The sequence below is a fragment of the Lutjanus erythropterus genome, chromosome 11 (genome assembly GCF_056507025.1).
Source record: "Lutjanus erythropterus isolate fLutEry1 chromosome 11, fLutEry1.hap2, whole genome shotgun sequence".
In the NCBI taxonomy this organism is placed as follows: Eukaryota; Metazoa; Chordata; class Actinopteri; order Lutjaniformes; family Lutjanidae; genus Lutjanus; species Lutjanus erythropterus.
Genome location: NC_139327.1, coordinates 3814223 through 3837193, shown reverse-complemented (window position 1 = coordinate 3837193; position 22971 = coordinate 3814223). Strand labels below are relative to the sequence as shown.

Here is a 22971-nt window from a genome sequence, read left to right as displayed (position 1 = left end):
CAACATGTCTGCTGGCACTTGCCACTGTTCACTTACCACAGCAGTACTTAAACTTTTTTTACTGTCAGAAATCAGAAATATCTGTCAGGACCCAGAAATCTACAAAATCACTTAGGAATCCCAATGGCTCCTTTAAACATGCTTTCGACAGAAAAGAAGATGTATAATTATAATTCTCTGAGGTCAGTTTTGTGCGTCTTACTTGTGGTTTAGGCTCACAGCGAGGAAGAGAGGAAGCAGATACCAGATCAGACAGGGTTCCTTATATAAACAAATATGGTTAGACTAATAGCTCAGGCCAATATTAGGCTGCACTTTCATTAGAAGTTGAATAACAGTCAATTAAAGATATTCATCTTATACATAATATATCTAAGTAATACATGATCCTCACTGACCACAGACTTTTTTAGTCAAAAATTTGATCTGGATGTCTGACCAGAGAATTCATACCAGTGTGGACAAGTTGAAATGCCATCAACAGGTTCAGGTCTGTAAGTCTATACAAGCCTGCAATGTTTCAAGGCTTAAAGCATTGTCTCATGTTCTAAATGCAGTTTCAGAGGCATTTCCGACCTACAAGAAGTTCAACTGATGTGAAACACAGAATGCATTAAAGTGCTATTTTTATTTAGAGGCATTCAACACAAAATAAAAAAAAACATTTCACTTGAATATTCACAGAAAAACATCATGTATCGGTATATTAAATCCAAAAATATCTGCACTAGTATCGGTCTTTCAAAAACAATATCAGTCTAACTCTATAAAAAATGCACGACAGCAGCTCGAGCAAGGAGCACCAAGTTCTGTCATGAACCCAATGACACCGCAACCTGCAGTAGCAGCCATGCTCACTAGATGGTGACATCCTACTTTAAAAACCCCTGAAAAACTGAGCTGGGTCACTACGGGAGAGTATAAAAAAACCCTCTCAAATTACATTTGGAGCGCCAGAGTTTGGCTTTTAAAAACAGCAGAATGGAGGACACGCACTTCAAAGTTTCCAGTTCAGCTCCACCGGGCAAGGGCACACGAGAGCAACAGTGGACTCCCTGATGACAGATGGACTCAGAGCAGTGAAGACAAGCAGATGTTTTGGGACCGTGATCTGATCAGCAGCAGAGACCCAACACCTCCCCATGCTCCAAAACGGAGCAAAAACACTCAGACTTGGGGGAAAAACAGAAAGAAAAAGGAAGGGAGAAGGAAAGGGGGAGTAAAAGGGGAACTATAAGCGGAGGAGAGACATAAAAAGGAGAACGAGTAAGGGGAGGGAGTGTAAGAGAAAGTGAGAGTGAGCAACACAGTGGGGAGCAGGAGAGCAGGGAGAAAGGAAAGAGAAAGAACTCGGAGAGGGGGAGGGAGAGTGTTTTTATCCTCATGTGCACTCAGTCAGAGGGGTCAGTGAGTACGATTGTTCCTGGACTGCCTGTCAAAACAGTGCGGCTACCACAGTGCCTATTCATCTCCGCCCCACTCTGAAATGCACGCGCGTACAAACCCATACTAACACACTCACGTATGCATGTGCAAATGCATACGGAGTCTCCAAAAGCTTTTAATAATGCTCTTACTAAAGCCTTAGCAACAACCCAACAACAGCATCAACACAGCCTTTTGAGACCTGCGTCACTGCACCACCGTCATGCACTGTGTTTGAGTTTCAGCTCTGTTCTAAACATGCAGAGGCAAGTGAATAACTGCAGTGTGAACAACTTTTTAAGACTGATAACAACAGCAGCTTGTCGTGAAGCGTCACAGCAAACATTTTCTTACCAGGTAAAGGAGGAAGGTGTGCAGACCGGTGCCAAGACCCACCGAGGAGAGGATGCCCAGGCCGACCCAGTAGGCACACCACAGCGTCTTCTTCTCCATGTAGCGCACATACTGCAGAGGCCAGAGAGAGGGACCGTCAACCACATGGCAGAGACACATGCACAGAGTGTGTGGAAAACAAGAAGGGGGTGGGGGGCACAGAGAGAGGAGGGGAGGGACAGAGACAGAGTGAGAGAAGGTACGAGAGTGAAAGTGTGCAAAACAGAGGGCACTTTAAAGGGTGGGAGAGGGCAAGTGAGTGGTAGAGAGAGAGAGAGGGAGAGGAAGAGAGTGGAAGAGAGACCTTTAGAGACAGAGGTTGTTGTTGAGTTTAGAGGACAGAGCCGTAGGGTAGGAGTGTTCAGCACACTGACAGAAGAACAGCACCATTATTCTTTTTGGTGGCAGCCAGCTCTTACACAACTAGTAAAGTAAGGCAAGCCAAGATCTCTCTCTCTGTTCCTCTTCAGCCACCACTATCACTCCATCTATCACTCCGTTTACACCTCCTCCCTCAAGCCAAGGCAGGTTGTTTTCAGGAGGAAGCATGGATTGTGTAGAATTACGGGAAGGGGGGAGGGGACTGATGGGTTTTGGGGGGGGGGGGGGGGGGGGCAGGATCTGACCAAAGACTCCATTTCCCAGGAAACCCAGGAAAACAAAAACATCACACACTGCCTCTCTCTCTGCTGGCAGAATGCTGGGAAGTGCAGTGCCAGCCATGAGCAATTGTTACGTGAGTTCTCGGGAACTGATTACACAACTCTCTGTATATAACATTGAACGCTGAACATTGAGTGGGTTTCAAAATACTACAGCTCATGGCAGGAAAACCACAAAAAGTAGAAAAAAGGAAAGGGAAATGTTCCAGTCAGATCTATAGCGTAGTCTGCTGTGGTCTACATTCACAGCTCCAATAGTGGTCCCTGTGGACACAGAGATTAGCAGGTAAAACTGAGTTTTGTGGGAAGTTAATAATTAAACCAACATGATGCATGCACACCACACAAGCACACACTTGTTCAAGATGATGTTCAAGCAGGTATTCTCTTACAGACACTCCTGTGTTCCGGCAATGGGAATCCCAGTCTCTATGTTGATAAATATGTGGGAGAGTCACACTATAATCAGACTTAATTACACATGCAGGACCTAAATAAGTACTCGATGGACTGCATTTAACAGAACATTTCAAACTTAGTAGGACAAAAGCTGGTTGAGTGTCTTTTTGAAGGACATTTCAACCTGTGGACAGTTGGGATGTGTCAATCTGAACCTCAGTATTGGTATTCTGTATCAGTCCAATACTGGCCAAAATCACTGGATTGGATATTGGAAAAAACAAAGAAAAAATTATAAGCTACAATCCATTAGCCTAAATGTTTAACCTAAACTAAGCCATACAGAAGCCTCACAAGTAACAAGGATGAAATGTATTTTAAATTTGAATGCTTGAGTGGTGCTGACTAATCAAAAATGCTGTTCTGTGTGAAAAAGTTTAATAAAAAAGCAGCAGCAGCATTGTATAACAGTCATGTTGTGGGATATGTATTTCTTCGTTTATGGGAGTGGAATATTTGACAGTTTGAGCATAATATTTTTAAATGGCTAGATTAAGCTAAGTGCATCCAGACAAATCCATTAATAACAGCTTAGTTGTTCAAGAGACAGAAAAAGATATGGAATAGGTTTTGGGAGATACTCAATGTTCCAATATTAGTTTCGGTATTGAACATTGTATTGTACTAATTTCAGTGATTTGGTGGTAAAGGTAAGAGACTGTAATGTGCATTCTGTGATAAGACAAGCAACCACCACAGATAGACAAAAGAAATTATTTGAATTATACCCTCCTATAAAAGACACATACTTTATGATCTCAGATCAGGTGCTGAACCTCCACAGCAGCTTAAGTATGGTTATAATAAAAGATATTATAAAATATTTAGAGTATTCAGTCACCTTCTGGTGTGTTCCTTCAATACAGTAGGCAATGGAGAGGAGGATAAGCAGGATCAGCAGGCCAAACACAGTCTGTCTTTGCTGCCAGAGCCTGGGTGAAGGAGAAGAGAATGAATGTGGAAGATGATGAATGAAAGCGTGAAGGGACAGGGGTGAATGGTATTCAAGGCGGGGAGAAAGATGATGAGTGTGAGAGCAGATGAAAAAAGATGAATAATCATTAGAAGCATGAGTGAGGCAGTATTAGTGCAAGGAAAGGATGCAATTCTTTAGTGAAGAGAGGATGTAATTTTCAGTTCTACTTTAGGGGACAGAGACATCTGCTGGAAACTATTCAAACCACTGCAATTAATAGTCCTCATCAACAGGAGCAGCATGTTCAGAAAAGGATAATAATCATGTGGGTAATACACAGTGTGTAATGCTTTGTTACAGTATTTGACATTATAACCTTACTTATGAAACCTTATTTATGTACATGAATAAGTAAAAATGCAACTTAATCACTCAGATGACAAATAAATGATTTACTTCAGAATTGTAAAATTGAACATAAGACACTTGAGGACTTTTTCATTAGGGACTGGACCTATCTTAACAATGAAGAAAGACAGAATTAACCACCTACCTGTTGTGAAAGTCAACTAACTAACTAACTAACTCAAGCTAGCTAACTCAGCTAATTTCAATTATAATTATTATTATATTATTATTTTTAATTAAATGTTACACAAGTACAAACTTCTACTGCTTCTGCATTTCAGAAGGAAATAAAGACCTGTACCACAGCAGCCATTTTGACTTGGTACAGTAGGGAAAACACAGGTGTTACCAATGATACTAATTAAGGTTCCAGTCCATTCAGTGTAGCAGAGCCTTTCCAATCAACCATCATGCACAATCACAGCACCCTGACTCTGTTTGACCTGAATGGAACAGGACCTTAACTAATATCACTGGTAACACCTGTGTTTACCCAACTATTTCATATGAATTTGGCTGCCACTAAGGGTGCTTTTCATTACGTTGAATTTTGCCTCCTCGTCTCCTCTCTCCTTTGTCGACCCGGAAGTCATTTCCCCTCCGCCATGATGAAGGATTTTCCATTTACTTAAATGCACCTGGAGGAGACGAGGAGTGAGGAGAGAGGAGGCTTCTGGAGGAGCTCAGATCGAGGCTACACCGGTGTATCCTACACAGAAGTCTTTTATCAATTAAGTAGTGTGCCTTATAAATGACACACTCCACGTTATCGTGAACACAATGAAATCAATTTAATTACACAATTTGATCTCACAGTTACATGATGATAATTTTTTTTACAAAGAATTATTTTAAATAATAAACTAGGGGCTCATAAAATAAATACATTAATGTTTTAGACTATACTATCACAACTAAGCTACCTTAACTACACTGATATGTTATCTCTATTAACAATTAAATTATTTAGCCTATGTTTAATAATATCTAGTTGTTACATGACTTGCAGTTCGAACATTTTCTGCAGAACAAGTACTTTTAACTTTCACAGTTCAGCAACATTTTACTGATAATATTATCATTGATAATATATGGTCTTTAACTTGGCTAAGAGTTTTGAGTCAAGAACCTATAATTGCTAGGCTAAAGTTAGCCAGCTAATGTTAGCATTGTCAAACTGATGTTTGCTATCATGTAACTTGGTGCTAACTCTGAGGCCGGTAAATACGGTTAGAAAGCGTTAACTAACTACAGTAGCTACCAACAGCGACATGTTTCAATCTTAATGGCTAAACTGAACAAGTTTTCTGTCTCATTTACTAACTTACCAGTGCGCTGACCAGCTTAACTGCGTGCGTCAAACGTGGGATGACAGAGATAAGCCTTCATCACGCAGCCATGTTAGTGTAAAATAACAGGGTAATCACAGCTGTTACCAATGATAGTAATCAGATAACTTTCCGTTCCATTTAGCGTAACACAGCCTTTCTAGAGAGCAAACACGCAGTATGAAATAGCAGCACCTTAACTGTGTTTTAACTGAATGTAACGGAACCTTAATTAGTGTCATTGCTGACACCTGTGATTATCCTGCTATTTCATGACAAAATGGCTCCCATGAAGAAAGGTCTGTTAACGGAGAGTGATGCACATCTCTTTGACAGTCAGGTGCAAGTGAAAGGATCATTTTTCCCTGCTTAAAATGATGCTTCTGATGGAGGCAATCACTTATCCCCATGAGCTGCTGCAGGTCAGTTATTTTAATCCACATACATATCCATCTATGATTGTAGCATGTATCCTTGTATCAACTTAAAAAGTAAAAACTTTTTAGAATGATTTAAATAACTTCAGTGTTAATAAAAAATGTAATAAAGATCAAAATAAAGCATTAAATATCATTACCTTTCTCACTCAGGAATCGCTAGGGCTTCAACTAATTGTTTTCATTATCGATTAATCTGTCAGTCATTTCCTTGATTAGGAGATTGGTTGTTTGTTCTATAAAATGTCAGGAAATGGTGAAAAATCTCAACCACTGTTTCGCAAAGCCCACGATAATGTCCGCAAATATCTTGTTTTGCTTAGTTTATAAATGGAGAATTTGTAGTAATTTGACCATAATGATTTCTTAGTCTCTCCCACCTCCGTATCTCCAACATTGTCCCTGTTTAAAACAAGTGCGGAGTCACAACAGTCAACAGTACGTTGCCCTGAGGACTCTCTGTACATGTGCTATAAATTACAAACCACTTCTATCAACATTCAGGATAAACTTCTCTGTGTGCTCGTAGACTAATGTGTTCGCGTGTACAACCCCACCCCGCCCCCCCGCAGCACTTACAAGGCCATGTGTTTTGAGTGTGAGCGAACAGCAGCTTCTTTCAGTGAGAACACTGCTCGTGGTGCTTGCGGCTCACCACATCCTCTTGTAGTTTAGAAAATAAACACGTTGTCCTCACACACTTAACCACAACGGCCTCCCTGAGAGTACACTCTGACCTTCTTCTGGGCCCTCGGTGTCAACAAAGATTATTAAGTGCGATTACAAGTTGTGCAGCACGGGGAGTTTTTCATCAGAGCGAACTGTGACGTAGCCCGGTGTGATGCTGCTGCTTTGTGGGTGAGGTTACGTCAGGCGGTGAGGTGGAAAGACTTTGTCAGCTCTATCTGCAGCGTGGAGGAGGAGTAATGAAGTAAAAAAGATAAGCCAAGCCTGTAATGTCTGTTTTGTGAAGCATCATAGCTTCTATTAGGCCTCTGACTGAAGACTAAACTATGTAGGAGAAGGCCTACTGGGATGATAACACCAAGGTCACCTCCTGTCTGCTTATATATGTGTGTTTTTGTGGGTGTGTGTGACCATGTTGTGCGTATGATATTTTTTTCACAACCATCATGTCCTCTTTTTTTTGCCATATTGACAGGCAGCACTAACACCTTTATAAATAAAACTAACATCACAGAAATGCTGCTTAGCAGCTGTCAGCACTATAGTGGCAACCAGACATGAATAATACACTAAAAGCATTAAGTAAATGCTGCTTTTACCCTATAACTTTATAGGGTAATGTGCCCAAATGCACAGCACATTTTGCCTTAAGTCTCATCTTCGACTTCATCTGCTTTTTACCACTTGAATATATGCATTAAATATGTTAAATGAATGTGTATTTAATTACTCCAGACATCTTGCACATCATATCCTAAGTGGTTTAGTAAAATTTGATTGGCACATCCAGTAATTACCTCTCTCTCTCTATGTGTGTGTATATATATGGGGATTGACATGCAGCAGTTATGACTTCCATGTTGGGCTAGTTAATTTAGCAGTGTACATGATTTGAGTCCATTGTTTTAAATGAAAGGGACAGTTCACCCAAAAATTAAAATTCAGTCATTATCTAGTCACCCTCATGCTGATTGAAGGTCAGGTTTAGTTTTTTAGTCCACAAAACACTGCTGGAGTTTCACAGGAAAACAGTGTTGCAGAATCTCTCAGACAGATTAGTAAATGGTGATTAGTTTTCAAACTGACAAACAACCAAAAAAAATTAAAAAAATTAAAAAAAACATAAAATGCCTCTCCTTAAGCCCCAACGTGCCAAGTGGACTTGACAGACGTCATTTACACCATGTTTTTAGCCTAAATCTTCACTGTAGATCCTTAGCTTGGAGCCACGCTTGTGTGTGAGGACACTGTCTGAGGCTTTAGGAGACTTGAATTACACCAGACGAGCAGAACTGAGACATTTTCTGCCCCCCCATTTGAAAACTAGTCACCATTCAGTTCCATTGTTTGGGAGATTCTGCAAACTCCAGCAGTGTTTTCTGGACTAAAAAAATAAATCCAACATTCAATCAGCATGAGGGTGAGTAGATAGGCTTTTAGGGGGTCTCAAGTGTCAATCAAGGGATCTGAGACCCCCCAAGATGCCCTGTATTTTGCACCATGAACTGACTAAATTAATTTTTATGTAAAAATAGCAGAAAATGCTGTTTTCTGCCTGTCAAATATAGAGATTTCCCACATTTCTTTGTTTATTATCATGTTAAACTTATGGACTGACAAAACGAGACATTTAAAGACATCACCTTGGAATCTGAGAAACTGGGATGGACATTTTCTAGTTGTTGCAGCCCTAGATTAAACATAACAATTAACTTTCGTTTTTGTTGTTATTTGCTAACCGGTAAAAATGAGTAATATTTGTGCAGGAGCCAGTAAAAATTGAGTTTGTGCAAGTAGATTCTTGACCCACTTAACCGACTGAGCAGGTGAGAAAAAAACCATTAATGTTGTACTGTGTGATATGCAGCTGGTCAAATGAAAAAAAATAGAAGACACACTGCAAGTGCAATTCTGCAGAAACAGGGCAGTGTTTCGGGGAGGGAAGGTGGCATCCCAGCCTTGGTCTCACCTATATATCCACTCTTTTAAAGTGATGAACAGTTCCAGTATGAAGTAGTGGAGTGTGTGCAGAGGTTTCTTCCACAACACCAGAGTTTCACGCTCCTCCCTGTCCCTCTGCTTCCTCTCATCCACAGACAGCTCTGCGTCTAGCAGCACAGGGTGGGTATTATCAGCACACACATAAATAACCACATGAGGAATTAACATTTTACATCAAAAAATCTTGAAAATAAAATGAAAACTTTGACATCTTTTTAGCACTGATGCATTAGTTATATAAGTGTCTGGTAACACTTTATGAATGAAGGGGTGTGCAGAAGACATTTTCATAATCGTGTCATGACACCTGCAATGAACATGAGGGAGTATAAATGAATGTTTATGACTGTTATCATTAAGTGTCTGTGTTCGGTCAGTCGTGAATTTTTCATGCAAAATTGACATTGTTTGAGATGTTGTCATAACAGACATTTTTGTCTTGGTTAATTACAAGTGGCATAACAAAGACATTGGCAAGTTATGTTGTCTTGTTGTCATGTCAAGTTGACTTCATAACAAAGATATTACTGGCTTGATTAATGTCATGTTGTCATAACAAAGACAAACAATGTCAACTTTGCATTAAAATTGACATAACTGACCAAATAACCAAACAGTCATAAACATTTATAAAGACTCCTTCATGCTCATGACAGGTGTCATGACATGGTTATGACAAAAACAGTCGTATAGCAGTCTTGTAGCTCAGCTGTATTTTTGATGCCTTTGACTTTTACCTGTCAGCTCTCCATTTTGCTGCTCCTTGAAGCCAAGACGTCTCTGAGACAGTTCACCTTCAGCCCCGCACTCTGCCATCTTCTTCAGCAGGAGGTCCTGCAGAGGGAAGACATGGGCCTTTAGCACAGCATCATGCACACCACACCAGACCCTGCTCGCCAAATCTGAAACTAACACGAGCCCAAAACAAATACAGACTCACATGCAACAACACAGCATTCTCTACACTCAAACATATGTCTGTATACACAGCAGCTGACCAGCTGGTGTTGTCCTGCTCCTGTCCTGTATCTTGCAGATTACTGGTAACCCAATCAGGCCTGTGCATTACCTGATGACTACTTTAATTAGCACCAGTGTCGATACTGGGAGCATATGCAGGTCTTATACACTTAATCATATGTCAAAGTGAAAGGAACAGTGATATATATAAATAATGGATTAAGATGTGGTCCTGCCATTTGTTTCTTCTTTACATTTACTCAGCAGAGATCCACACACATTCATACACGTGCCTACAACCACGTGAACAGAGTGTCTCACTACAGAGCCTCAGGTCTCTCAGGAATCTGTCAGTGAGCAGTGAGATGGGGACTCTGACATGGAGGTATGCAGCTTACCATCTGGTGGAATTGTCAGTGTCTCACACACATATGCACATACACACTCAGAGCTTAATCCCTCTATCCTGTGCCCTAGGTCTGGGCCTCTGGCTCCTGTTTCCATGCATCCATGCTGGCTGGGCTGCAGACACTGTACAGCACTGATGTTACAGCGAGCTTCAGAACCTGTCTGATACTTTCTGAGGTTTGTGAGAAATGCTTTGATTTATTTTCCATCAGTTTCAGATTATTGCTGCAGTACGTTTCCAAGGACCTGAAAATGTAACAGACCTTTTAGTGGGTTCAGCATGTTCAGGTGTCAAGTGTTATCTTGATGGGCAAACGCACTGAACAGCGAGGTTGTGGGTTCTTTGCAGGATTATTCATGCAACTGAAGTGTACCACAGAGGAAAATAAGAATCTTCTCAGATGATTAGACTGCGAAGCATTTGGAGAGCTGTCCATGGCCTTCTCAGGGAACCACAAACAAAAGCTTTTCATCACAAACCTTAAACCTTGAACACACACTCAGACAAGAAGCACTGTGCCAATGTTTCGTGCACAATAGTATTTAATACACCCTATCATTTCTGCTCTTGCACCCAAGAGAACAATACATTGTCTAAGAAAAGGGCTCAACAAAGTGCGTCAATGAGTGATATCCTGTCAGCAACAATAATTATAGAATTTGGTGCCAAACAGGTCACTCTTTACGCAACATGAACCTCAGCTGCCACTGTACATGCCTGGGCTTTATTCTACAGAACAGTTCATTTGATTATTAACTAAATTTTGATGCATTGCTCATAATCAGTACCTAGTAAACCATTTCATAACAACACTACTGCTTGAGTGAAACACAGTAGCAGCGCTGCTCCAGCACTTGATTGCACAATCGCTTCTACCAAAACAACCCAGACCTGTTGAGTAACTCTTGTGCGAGGGACAATGAGAAACTCAACACAGAGCACACACACTTTAGGATGAGAAATTTGATAAGTAATATTCACATTTCAATCAGAGACAAGCACAGTGCACTGGAGAGGTTTAATTTGACAGCGTAAAACAAAAGCAAGGCTGTAATATAATAGTCTATGGTGTAATTTAGCTTGATGCATCATGCAGAGAGGTTAAACTCACCGTTCAGCTGATGATTAATCCACAATCAACTCTGAGCTCAAACAAACCCTGTGCTGGAGCCCCAGTGGCAATGTAGGGCAAAAGTACGCTACCCATGAACTGCATCATAACTTGAGTGCAGGGTGTGGTGATGGAGGGGGCCAGTGAGGGATAGAGCACTGATACAGAGTTTGCCGGGGGAGGGGAGAGCAGGCTGACAGAAGAGAGACACAGAAAAAGAAGGGAGAGATTTCATCATTTGCCTGGTGGAACCTCCAGAGAGCCAGTCTAATTAAAGGCCTATAAATAAGTGGATCACTTTCCTGGAGCGTACTTCTAACACTTCTCAGTCCTCAGAAGGTTTCACACGGAGAGTGAATGAATGGCATTTGGGCAAAGAGAGCTCAGCTAATTCCCAAATTGAAAAAAAAAAACCACCTCAGGACATCACATTTTTCAGGTCATAACTAGAAACAGAAGACCTCGACTGCATCCCGACATGTTTGAGTTTCAGCGCCACCTTGTTTATCAGAGTGAGAAAAGTATCTCAGAAGTCTTTCTGGTGAAAAAAATTCAGAGTTTCTGAATCACTGTCTCATGGGACCTTATTAAGAGGACGAGGCCTTCAGTGTCATCTAAAACTGCAGGACTTCAGTGACAGTGTATGTAATGTGCATTAAAGTGCAAAACGTGGATGATATCTGTGTCAAGCAGTGTTTGGCGGCTGCCCAGAGGTCTTAGCACTGAAGTCAGATCAGTTTCCTCCTGTTAAGTGTTGACCTGTAATATTGCTGAGAGGTCACTCAGTTCATGTAAGAGAGGCTTCGGGTTTAAAGGGACACTTCAACCCCCCCTGTAGTGAAGTTGAACAAGTAACGAGAGGTGCAACAATTAATTGATAAATCGATAATGTAAATGCAATATGGCTTACAGCAATTTTCAAATCAGGTAGGGGCAATAATGTGCGAAATGTGTGTCAAAATAGCATTTTAAATTAAATATTGTCATGCAGCAGAGCTGTGCTGGCCTACACATCATACAGGCTTATGAAAATAGATTTGCTTGGTGCAAATTACACACTTTTATCATGTTATTCAATGATGGGAATGGGAATAATGATGTAAAAAAAATAGTATTCCCTCCAGTGTCGTATCAATCAAAAATAATTTTAATGTGAGTTGCTCAGTTTTGGAGATATCAGCTGTAGAGATGTCCGCCTTCTCTCCAATATAATGGAACTAGATGACACTTGACTTGTGGTGGCCCCCCCCACACACACACAAACACAAAAAAAACACATTTTAACAATACAATTGCAATGTCTTGTCCTAGAAATCATGACCCAGTTACTCAAGATAATCCACCGACCTTGTTGTGAGCAGTTTCATACAGGAACTACACCAGCCAAACCAAACAACTGCGCAGAAGGAAGTGTGGACGAGAGGCTCATGGTTGCGACAGTACAGAATGTAAACTTTAATAGCTGAGTGGTAACCGTTCCTCCATGAGTAGATGCACACTTCCTTCTGCACGGTGATACGACTGGCAGGTGTAGTTCGGTACAAAGAAAATAGTTCCTGTATGAAACTGCTCACAACAAGGTCTGTGGATTATCTCCAGTAACCGGGTCATGACTTCTGGAAAATGAGATTGCTCAACTCAGCTTCGAGCAACACAAGCTGAATGCAATCAAGTTGTAACTATGTATTTTTTTTATTTTTGGATGATCTGTCCCTATATTTTTTTTTTTATCAAACTAAACACTGATGCTGGATACAGTAATGGGCACCAAAGCCCACACAAATAACCCCAGCCCTTACAGGCAAAAAGTACAACCTAGCAGTGATGTGTCACAATACTTACAGAGAGGGGTGAAGCAATTTCTCATTGTCATATGTGAGGTTTTTCAAAATAAAAGTTTGAAAGATCTGGTGAAAACATCTAGCACACTTAGAAGAAAATAGTGCTGTACCTTTTGTCACTGGAACAATAGCATCTTGGACGTGCCCCTGTAACAGTACATCACACAACCCACTTTTTTAAAGAAAAGGGGTTAGAGAAAACTATCTCAAAATGAATACACCTCCACTTACGATTTTGTTTTGCTTTTTTGAAAAATGTGGACCTCATATCCATGTCTTTCTGATATTTTAATCAAAAATTCTATGCACAATAAATCAGTTTCAAGTATGCAACCTTTAAAAGGTTCGCTGAAAATAGAGACAAACATTCACACATGCATCCGTTCAGTTTCTGTATGACAGCCTAAATCCAGGGTCTTACAGAACGTTTCATACGCATCATGTGGACAAGAAAAACGCTTTGCTCTGTCACTTCTCAGCCAACCGACATTACACAGTCGTCTGAGTTTACAGCAGCATGTCAGTCCTTATGCAGCACGCTATCTATAGGCTAGATCTTGGCAGTCGGTTTTTGCTCTGTGTCATGTCATGTTTAAGATGATATACTGCACTAAATTACATGGAACCTGTACCTGCCTGACAAATAACAAGAGGAAGACGTATGTAGAGAGGTTTGCAAACAGGGTATGAATGAAACTACTCATGTCTTATGAAGAATGGACAGTTTTATAGAGCTTGTTCCTGATCTTTATTCAAGAACGTGGTCTTTCAGCTTGAAAGCATGACGCACTGATGTCACATTCAGGTGTGTTTGTTATTTGTGATGCAGAGAAAAGTATTTACCATGTGGATATTATAAAATGCTGCACATTTTGTCTGCAGATGAAAGTCTTACTAAAAATTGGGGCTAATTAATCAAAATATAATTGAAGTGCGATATCTAAATCTGAGAAGCTGCATTTTTTTTGGTAAAAGTAAAATGTGTGACAAACAGTATTATAATGAAGTACTGTGGTGTTGCAGAGATGCCTTGGCCTACAAATCTTCTTCTCCAGATGTAAAAAAAAATGTCTGTTTGGTGCACACCCAACAAAGGCCACACCATCATGATGATTTTTTTTTTTTTTTTGGGTGAAAATTAAAACTGTGATGCAAATTCCCACTAATGAAATAAATTCCCACTAATGAAATAAAAAAATTAAACATCTTTTTTTTAATAATGAGGAGCAGACATTTTATCAGTAAGTACAGTAATAGATACCAATCTGTTTATGGACTGAAAACCCCATATTATGTATGTAGACTCATGTTACATTTCTACATGGCTTTATTTCAGGTGCCTGAAGTTTTAGGTGCACTTGGTGTTTTCATCACATCAGAGGATCTCTGCTTTGCTCAGCAGAGGGCAGTATCAGCCTAAAAGTTGCTGTTGAACTGGCAGGATAACAAGTCCGGGTGAGAAAAGTGAGGTACCTGAGGGAAAGCACCTATCGAACTGCTGAGGGGTTAACAGATCAGGCTGCGGTTGTGGTTGTACCTGGCTGCCGCAGGTGAAACTGAGTGAGTGTGAACAAAACGTTCCTGAAGTAAAAAGTATTAGTTAATCTTACCTGGATGAATAAAAGGTAAATATGATTGTAGCTATGAGTTCAATATTATTATATATGTTTTGCCTGAGAAGAGCAGTGCCAGCCGATTAAAACAAAGTCAGATGCAGCAGAGAGAAACTCAGAACAAACTTCAGTTCTGTTTGTCTCTAAACAGGCAGCACATGGTGGCAAACTGTTTGAACACGGTGACTGATCCAAAACTGAGAAAGACATGAATTATGTACAGACTCAGAGATGGCAGCCTGGCTGCAGAGACAGGCTGACACAGGCAGACCTGGAGAAGACAGGCTGTGTCAACAGTGTCCACAGAGACAGGTGGAGACAGAGCAACATTTCCAAACATGAAGATAACAGGACAAAGTTTCTCACTAAAGTTAAACGTAAACTCAAGGATTTTGATACACTCTCTGATCAAAACAAAATGAAATATCTTCTGGGAGAAAAAAGCATCATCACCATGGAAGCTGCAACATTTGTCAGTGTGTGTCACAGCACAAAGGACAAACACAGCTAATTCTCCTCACAGCTCATATTCTGACTTTTACTGTTTTTTAAAACTATTTTGTGATTATATATTGTTAAAATATAATTATATTGTTTATGATTCTTTTCTTTTTTGTTTCACTTTTAACATTACTATTTACTGTATATTGTCTTGTTTGCACTGGTTGCTTTGGCAACATGTTTGATACAAAACATCACGCCAATAAAGCATTGACGTTAAGACAGGACATGTGAATATAGACAGAAATGTCAGGGCAGTAAATATTTTGGTTGAGCAGCCTGAAGTGTCTGAACTACACTGACAACAGTTTTATTTGCTCTACTGTCTCACCTCCCTCTTTATCTCCCTGCAGTTCTCATGTATTATGAAGCGATAAGTTTTGTGTTTCTAGAAGGAAATGATGGACATTTCAACAGTATGTTAGTGTTAAAGTTTGCTGTAGTGTAAAGCTTTCTCAAATTGTGAATTGTTGTTAGTAACTATAGATATGAGTAATTCTGGAACGTCAAACTAAAACATGAATATCATACACCACCTAGTATGCCATCATTATAAAATGTTTTGAATTTTGGGGACTGTGAACTTAGTTGAAAATTCAAAATTGTGATCTAATTAGTTCATTTGAATCTCTGTGAAGTGAACTTTGAGCGAGCTCTTTCTAAGTGTGAACTTACACTGAACACCGTCCACAGCAGTCATACTGATATGAAATAGTAGGGTAAAGATAGGGTTTATGATACTAATTAACAACATGCACAACAGCAGCACCCTGACTCTGTTTGACCTGAATGGAAAAAAAACTTAATATCACTAGTGACACCTTTTTAGTCTAGTGTTTCACTGTTTCATGTGTACTATATATTAATCAGGGGTGGAAGTAACTAATTAAAAATACTCAAACAACTGTAGTTAAGTACATTTTTGGTTACTTGTTCTTGTAGGAGTTTATTTTCAAGTCTGTACTTTTACTCGTGCTTTAGTATGCATCAACACTAAATAATGTACTTAGATACTTTTAAAACCATAATTGAGCACTGAGTACAATTTCAGTTAAATATCCAAACTAGAACTTCATCGTACATCATTTGACTGATATACCAGCCTGATATGGGCCTATAGAGGATATATTGGTAGCAGTGTAATATGTTCACTGATATGCACTGATATGAAAAAGTTTTTTTTTTACAGAACACATAATACAGAAAATGATGCTTGAGGTGATTTAGATTGAGCACAATTTTCACACAATCACAGGAGGTACAATATTTGTCAAATGCAAAATGTGTGTCAGAATATCATTTTAAATTCAATATTGTTGTGCTGCAGAGATGTCTGAGCCTACACATTATATTCTACAAACTATTGGATTGACTGGTACAGATCCATGCAAAAATCATGCCATAATCATCCTAATACATTTTTAGACTGATATTGAACAGTACTGATGTTTATTTAGCTATTTATTTCATTTAATATTTATTTTATTCTTTTCTCAGTGTACCTTCCTACAACTGGTTTGCATATGTATGTGAAAAATGATTTAACATGTTAAAATAAATCATAATACTTTATAATTTTATAATTTATTAATTTATTATTTTTTGACTGTGTGTGGAGTGGAGTGATATTGAAATGGAATGCAGCCAGTGCCTGTGGAATCCTCACTGATGTCATACAGATTGTGGAATGTGTCATTATGAGTCATCAGGTATCAGCCAGTAGGCATACCAAAAGGGAGATACATTTCATTTAGTAAACCAGGTGTCAGGTAGGTGACATCATCATCAACAGGACACCATGTTTGGAGATTGTGACGCCTCCGGAAACACTACAGAAGAAGCAAACGATGAGATGGAAATGGAGGGGGTGAAGTTCATCAATCTGAAGGAGATAACTGATGTATCTGAGGGGCAAGGAAGTGGAGATGATGACATCAAGTGAGTGACTGAAGGCAAAATCTAGGTTTTATTTTGTGTTTGCTCCTAAGTCTTGTTTTGCAGAGGTACCTGTTGATGTTCTGTTGTGTGTGTAGTGAACAAGAGGAGCTCAGGAGAAGACTTCGTCAAGCCGAATCCTGCTGCAAAACCATGAGCAAGCTCAATGATGACATGCTTGTGAATTCACTGGAAATAGACAGACTGATTAATGAGACAACAGAGGAGAATAAACACCTGTCCAACAAAGTCAAAGAGTAAGAAACTTGCCTGACATTCACATTCAGTCTGTTTGACTGCAGAATCCATCATCTGTAAAATGTTGCTGGTGAATCTGGAACCAGCAGGCCATGATATTATTTTTGGTGGTTGATTTTGTATTCAGGCTCCAACAGCAGGTGGCAAATATCAGGAAGGAAATGCATCTCCAGTGGGAGAGAGAGGATGAAGAAGCTCTGCGTCGGGAGCTTCTGTCCCAGGAGAAAAACTTCGTTATGAGTCAAGCCATTATCATAAAGAAGATGGTAGGTGACATGCTTACATTTCCTCCTCTGTTCATGTAATATTACTCCTGTCAGTTTCATTATTGCAAAGAAAATATTAGAATACTCAAATAAACTATAGAAAAAACAGTAAAACTGATTTGAAATCTAACCTCTAAATTGCTGGAAAGAGGATCTTCATTGAATTTTTGCCAATATCTGAAATTACCCAAATAATTCTGGCCAATTCCCATCACTGACACTGCTGTACATTTTCCAACACCTAGTTCCAGAGAAATCAAATCTCTGTTGTCGTATAGTTAATATTATTATGCCTACTCTCATGTAAATATAAATTAAATATATGCCTGTGAATGATTTCATAAAAATTGCAGTAGGGTCCAAGAATTTCAAAGATTTGAAATTTAACATCTTGGAGAACCTCTCCATGAACAATGTTGGATTTTTGCTGATATCTGATTTGCTGATTATTTTCCAACTCATTGTCGAGGCTGACACTGAAAGCGACAGTGTGCACGAGTCTTTCTAGTTTCTAGTTTAATTGAAAATAAACATTTTAACATTTACTTTTACTTCAATGCATTTTCTCTCTCTTTCTTTTGTTTTTAAAATACAGTGTTTTGAGTTTGTAAAATTCAAAGCTTTAAGTTTATCTAAAGAAGAAAAGTAAATTATCTCAACCAAAGATCAGTAGCTGGTAAAACTTCTCAAAACTTAAGGATTTGAGTTGGGCTCAAACTCAAAAATCTAATATGGTCCATTGCCTTGAAATTTCGAGTTTCCTCAACTTTTTTATTTTTACAGTGTTAACAGTTTGTGTGTGGTTTGCATGATGCATTTTAGGATAATTACTCCCTTCCTGTTTGTACAACTTTGCTGTCAACTTTTTTGCACCGCAGCTAAATTCTGCAGACTTTCTAAACTTGGGATCATCAGCTTTTGTGTAAAACATCAACAGGAGAGAGCATTTATGTTTTGTCTTTATCTAAACCAGTAGTTCCCAAACTGGGGGGCAGACTCCACTGGGAGGACGCAGAGCCAGTGCAGAGGGCGTTGATGATCAGGGAAGAAATACAGATTGAAATAAAGTTGAAGGGGAAATGTAGGGAAAATAAACAAGCAAGAGTTTGCTGATGCCATCATGCTGACCTTTATTTCACTAAAATTAACATGAATCCTTTTTTATCCTTGCCTTCCCCAAGTATTGTTAATATTTGATAATAACTGTCAGGTAGAGTGCACACTTCTTTCAGCTTCTCACAAAAAAGGGGGGCATGCCATAAAATGTTTGGAAACCAATGATCTGAACAACATCAGGACAAAATTGTTCCGGGACCTTAAACCTCGAGTCTGGCGGTGACCATTTCATCTCCACCACTGGTGTGATATTACAGAATATAGTTTGATATCAGATTTCTTTTACCACACAGCTGGAGTGAAAAGCAAACTGGACTTTAAAATGATTGGCGGTGTCCCACTCAATCTGACCAGCAAGTACCCTTCACCTAAACCTGTTATTTTTGTTTTCTGCAGGAAAAACAGAATCAGAAGCTGAGAGAGAAGAATGAGGCTTTGACTGCTGAGGTATGATCTCTGACTCTTTTAAATTTCGACCATCCCACTCTTCATGTAGACTCTCACTCTGAGCTGCTTCTCTTTAGCTGGACCGACTCTCTCTGGGAAACAATTACAAAGAAGAGATTAAACACTTGGAAAGAGCAGAGCAGGAACTTAAGGTAAAAACTTCTTGACTTCAAGTATTTTAATGATATTCTCCCAGACTGCTCACCTGTCCAAACAGCATGTTCATCCAGAAAAGTTTTTCAATCACAGATGATGGTTGACTTGTTTTGTAGCACAAACTGGAGGAGGTTCAGGAAGTCCTACTTAGAAAAGATGAAGAAATAGAGAAGGTATAAACAACCTTTTGATTTTCATGCCATCCTTTAAAAAATGTCTCTCCACTCTACTTTCAACATCAGAGTTGGTGATTTCATGGAAGATTTGCTTAATCTGAGTGTCTTTGTCTGTCAGAAATCCATGAGCGTGACTCAAAAACACAGAGAAACAGAGGAATATTTCAGTACCATCAAGGTATGTACTACTTGGTGTGTGTGTGTGTGTGTGTGTGTGTGTGTGTGTGTGTGTGTGCTTACTGTGGCCATTATCATATCTTTCACACCTTTCTTCTGTCCTCTGCAGGAGCTCAAACAGGATCAGAAAAACAATCAACAACAACTGAACAACAGACAGAGGGAGCAGATATTACATTACGTAGATTCCAAAACAGCGTCACCGTCATGTGACAGGTAGATAAAAAATTAAAAACAAATGCATCGTCACTGACCAAGTAACCTGTTGACCTGTGCAATGTTCCAAACAGGTGTTTTTTTTGTCAGTTTTTTAAATAGGGATTTAATGATACCAAAAATTCACTGGATTGAATTTTATATGTATAATTGGAAGACAAAAACAATGCAGCAGTCTGTAACTGTCCTTTTATAAAATAAATGTTAAATAATGAAATTATCCATCTACCATTACGGTAGATATTGTTATAGTTCTGTATGGTGTTCTGCAGAGGGGGAAAGAGTTCTGAACATCTGTACTCAAGCACAAGTTCTGTTACACTATTTAAAAAATACCCAGTTACAAATGAAAGTACTAGAAAAATGCGTAAGTAAAAGTACAAAGTATTCTTCTCAAAAACTACTCAGAATATTAGTTATTTTAACTGTTGAGGTTTAATGCATTATCAATAGCAACATTTAAACAAAGTAGGTTCTGTTTCTGCAAATCTTCAGTCAAAAAGTTTCCAGATTCCTGCAGTATCCTGCTCCGTGGTCTCAGTCACCTCTCAAATGTGGCTTTCATTAACTGACAGTTGAAAACTCTATCAATTGATTAATCATTGATGATTAATTAATAATAATAATTTGTAACATACAAAACAGATGGGTTTCAAAAAACAATCTCTTTTTTTGTCATTTTTTGTCAAGTTAAGTGTCCTTATTCAACAAATGGCTCTGCGAGACAAAACAATGTCAAATGCTATTTCTGGACTAAACCTGCTGCAGTGGGGTTTTTTTTCTCCATATGTCATGACTTTCATCGGCTCATTTGTGATCAGATAGTCTTATCACGACAAAAATGAAAGGTTTGAATATTAATTCAAAATGCACTCAGTACTCAATTATGATTTTAAAAGAAAGTAGATTACATAGTGCAGTGGTTCCCAAACTTTTTCTGGCATGTCCCCCCTTTCATGAGCTGAAAAAAGTCTGTGCCGCCTCCACCCTACAATTTTTATCGATCATTAACAATAATTGGGGATGGAACTGATTTAAAAAGAGGTTCCAAAAGTTGAATTTTAGGAAAATAAATTTTCATACACGGTTTGTTTTTCCGTGGTCTTCTGAGCCCCCCTGCAGTGGCTCAGTGCACTTGTGCACTTAAATACAAGTAAAAGTACAGACTTGGAAAATCTACTCATACAAGTACAAGTATCCCCAAAAAAACCTACTTAATTGCTATTTTTAATAACTATTTTTTATTTGTAATGAGTTTCCATCCCTGGTACTGAGACATGTCAATTCTGATATTGTAATATATTGTTACATTCCTATTCCACTACTCTCCTCGTCTTTTGTTGCATTTGTCCCAACCAGTTTGAAACATGTTGCCGGCATCAAATTCAGCCTGTGTATAAATTTACAAAAATCAATGAAGTTGATGATCTAAAACTTGCTTTGAAGTGTTTTCTACTGAGTATACGTCAAAAAGAACGAGCTAAACATCACATTCTTTTTAATACAGCATCACAACTTTTTTGGACTGTAATTACTATGTTATATTTTTGCTGGTTTTGCTGGTAGAGCAGTCCCAGTCTGAGTGTTGTGCACTTCAGTGAGCAGATGTTTATTGTCTGTTCTCTCACATCTGTGTGGTTTTTGGTTTGACAGAGCTGAATTGCAGGATCCTGGGCCGAGTGTGTTTGGGAGGTGTGCTGCGGGCCTGTGGAAAGGGATGAAGGTAGCAGGAGCCATCGCCCTCTGCGTCCTCCTCCCCGTGGGTATCATGTCCTCCATGATGCCTGTCTGCCACAGTCCAGACTGCAACCTTTGGGACATCGCCTTCAACCTGCTGGACCCCTACTGTGAACTCAATCACATAGTCCCTCCTGTTTATTAACAGAGCTGGGCAACATGGCCTCTAAATACTATCTTGATATGTTTAGGCCATTTTAGGCTCGTAAGAACATGAAACTGCTCACAAGGTCTGTGGATTATCTACTTCCATTATACCTGAGAGAAAGCAGACATCTCTACAGCCGACATCTCCCAAACTCCCCAACTCACACCCAGACAATCCAGATGGACACACAGCACTGCAGGCTGGAGGAAAATACAAATTTTTGATTCTGTGGTGAACTATCCCTTTAATACAGCCTTATTTAACTTTGACACTGCACTGTCCACTTTTCCCATGAATTGTGATTTGATATTCCTGATGAAAAGTAATAAAAGTTGGCATATTCTCCTGTCATGTCTCTGTGGTTCTTTAAAGATGATTAGGAACTTAAGATTTGTTTGTCTGTTTTAAATGGAGATTTTTCCAAATAAAAATAATAATAATAAATTCTTTGATTGTATGGAAAAAAAATAATATCTAAGAATATTCTTTTTTGCTAAGTATACCTGTTTCAGCCCAGATGGGGCCTGATGATAGAGGTGGACCCTGAATGCCTCACTCACCTTCCTGAAAGATGAGCCATGAAACAATAAATCAATCATTAATTAATGATGATATTAAGAAATGTTGATGATAAGCCAGTTTAATGCTGAACCAGCAGGTGAAATCAGCATGGAGTATTGAAATACTTCATCTATTTATTCCCTGGTCTGAATAGTTCATTTATTAAAGCAGTTCATTATTTGTTGAGTGGAAGTGTGTGAGGGTTAAAACAGCATCTTGTGAGGTCAGGTGTCTTCTATTCAGAATAATAATGAAGTTGTAAAATTATATTGGATTATTTATGTTATTTAAGTTAAATTTAGCTATATATTTTGTCTATATTGATGTGATTATTTCACAATAAACATGTGACATGACTGATTAAATCTGTATTCTTAACTCAGTCTGTTAATCCAGTTATTTACTTCCTTTTCAAGCATGTAACAGAACTTACAGTGACCACCAAACACAAAAAGCCTTATCTAGGACCAGTGTTGGGTTTGTCTGAGCTATCAGCCCATCTATTTTGGGCAATCTAGCAAAAATATAACCAAAAAAGTTGTGTATTAAGCAAATTCTTAATTTTGACTTGACCTCAATATTGAACATAAGAGACCTCATGTCACATTGGAATTTCAAACAAGATGA

At 39.0% G+C, this 22971-nt stretch overlaps 2 protein-coding genes across 2 annotated transcripts in view; one reads left to right on the top strand and one right to left on the bottom strand.

Annotated features, from left to right (window-relative positions):
- The window catches only part of LOC146318554 (vacuole membrane protein 1-like), a 65048-nt gene extending 55510 nt beyond the window's left edge, over window positions 1–9538 (bottom strand). Inside the window, exons 1-4 of the mRNA XM_084730505.1 lie at window positions 9454–9538; window positions 8685–8823; window positions 3781–3871; window positions 1780–1890 (exon numbers count right to left, since the gene is read on the bottom strand). Coding sequence (XP_084586631.1) covers window positions 1780–1890; window positions 3781–3871; window positions 8685–8823; window positions 9454–9532 — 420 coding nt within the window. The 5' untranslated portion in view covers window positions 9533–9538. The remainder of the gene's footprint in view (window positions 1–1779; window positions 1891–3780; window positions 3872–8684; window positions 8824–9453) is intronic.
- Window positions 9539–16949: 7411 nt separating this feature from the next.
- On the top strand, window positions 16950–21780 carry LOC146318553 (uncharacterized). The gene is made up of 9 exons (XM_084730586.1): window positions 16950–17089; window positions 17185–17343; window positions 17472–17610; window positions 19123–19173; window positions 19251–19325; window positions 19446–19502; window positions 19624–19683; window positions 19792–19898; window positions 21552–21780. The coding sequence occupies exons 1-9, from the start codon at window positions 16950–16952 to the stop codon at window positions 21778–21780; spliced, it is 1017 nt and encodes a 338-aa protein (XP_084586712.1).
- The last annotated feature ends 1191 nt before the right edge of the window (window positions 21781–22971 follow it).

Bases quoted from the DNA above. Each gene is read 5' to 3' on its own strand.
- LOC146318553 (XM_084730586.1), top strand. From the start codon at position 16,950: ATGTTTGGAGATTGTGACGCCTCCGGAAACACTACAGAAGAAGCAAAC. The intron at 17,344-17,471 runs GTAAGAAACTTG...TTTTGTATTCAG, and splicing joins CTGTCCAACAAAGTCAAAGA to GCTCCAACAGCAGGTGGCAA. The intron at 17,611-19,122 runs GTAGGTGACATG...TGTTTTCTGCAG, and splicing joins CCATTATCATAAAGAAGATG to GAAAAACAGAATCAGAAGCT.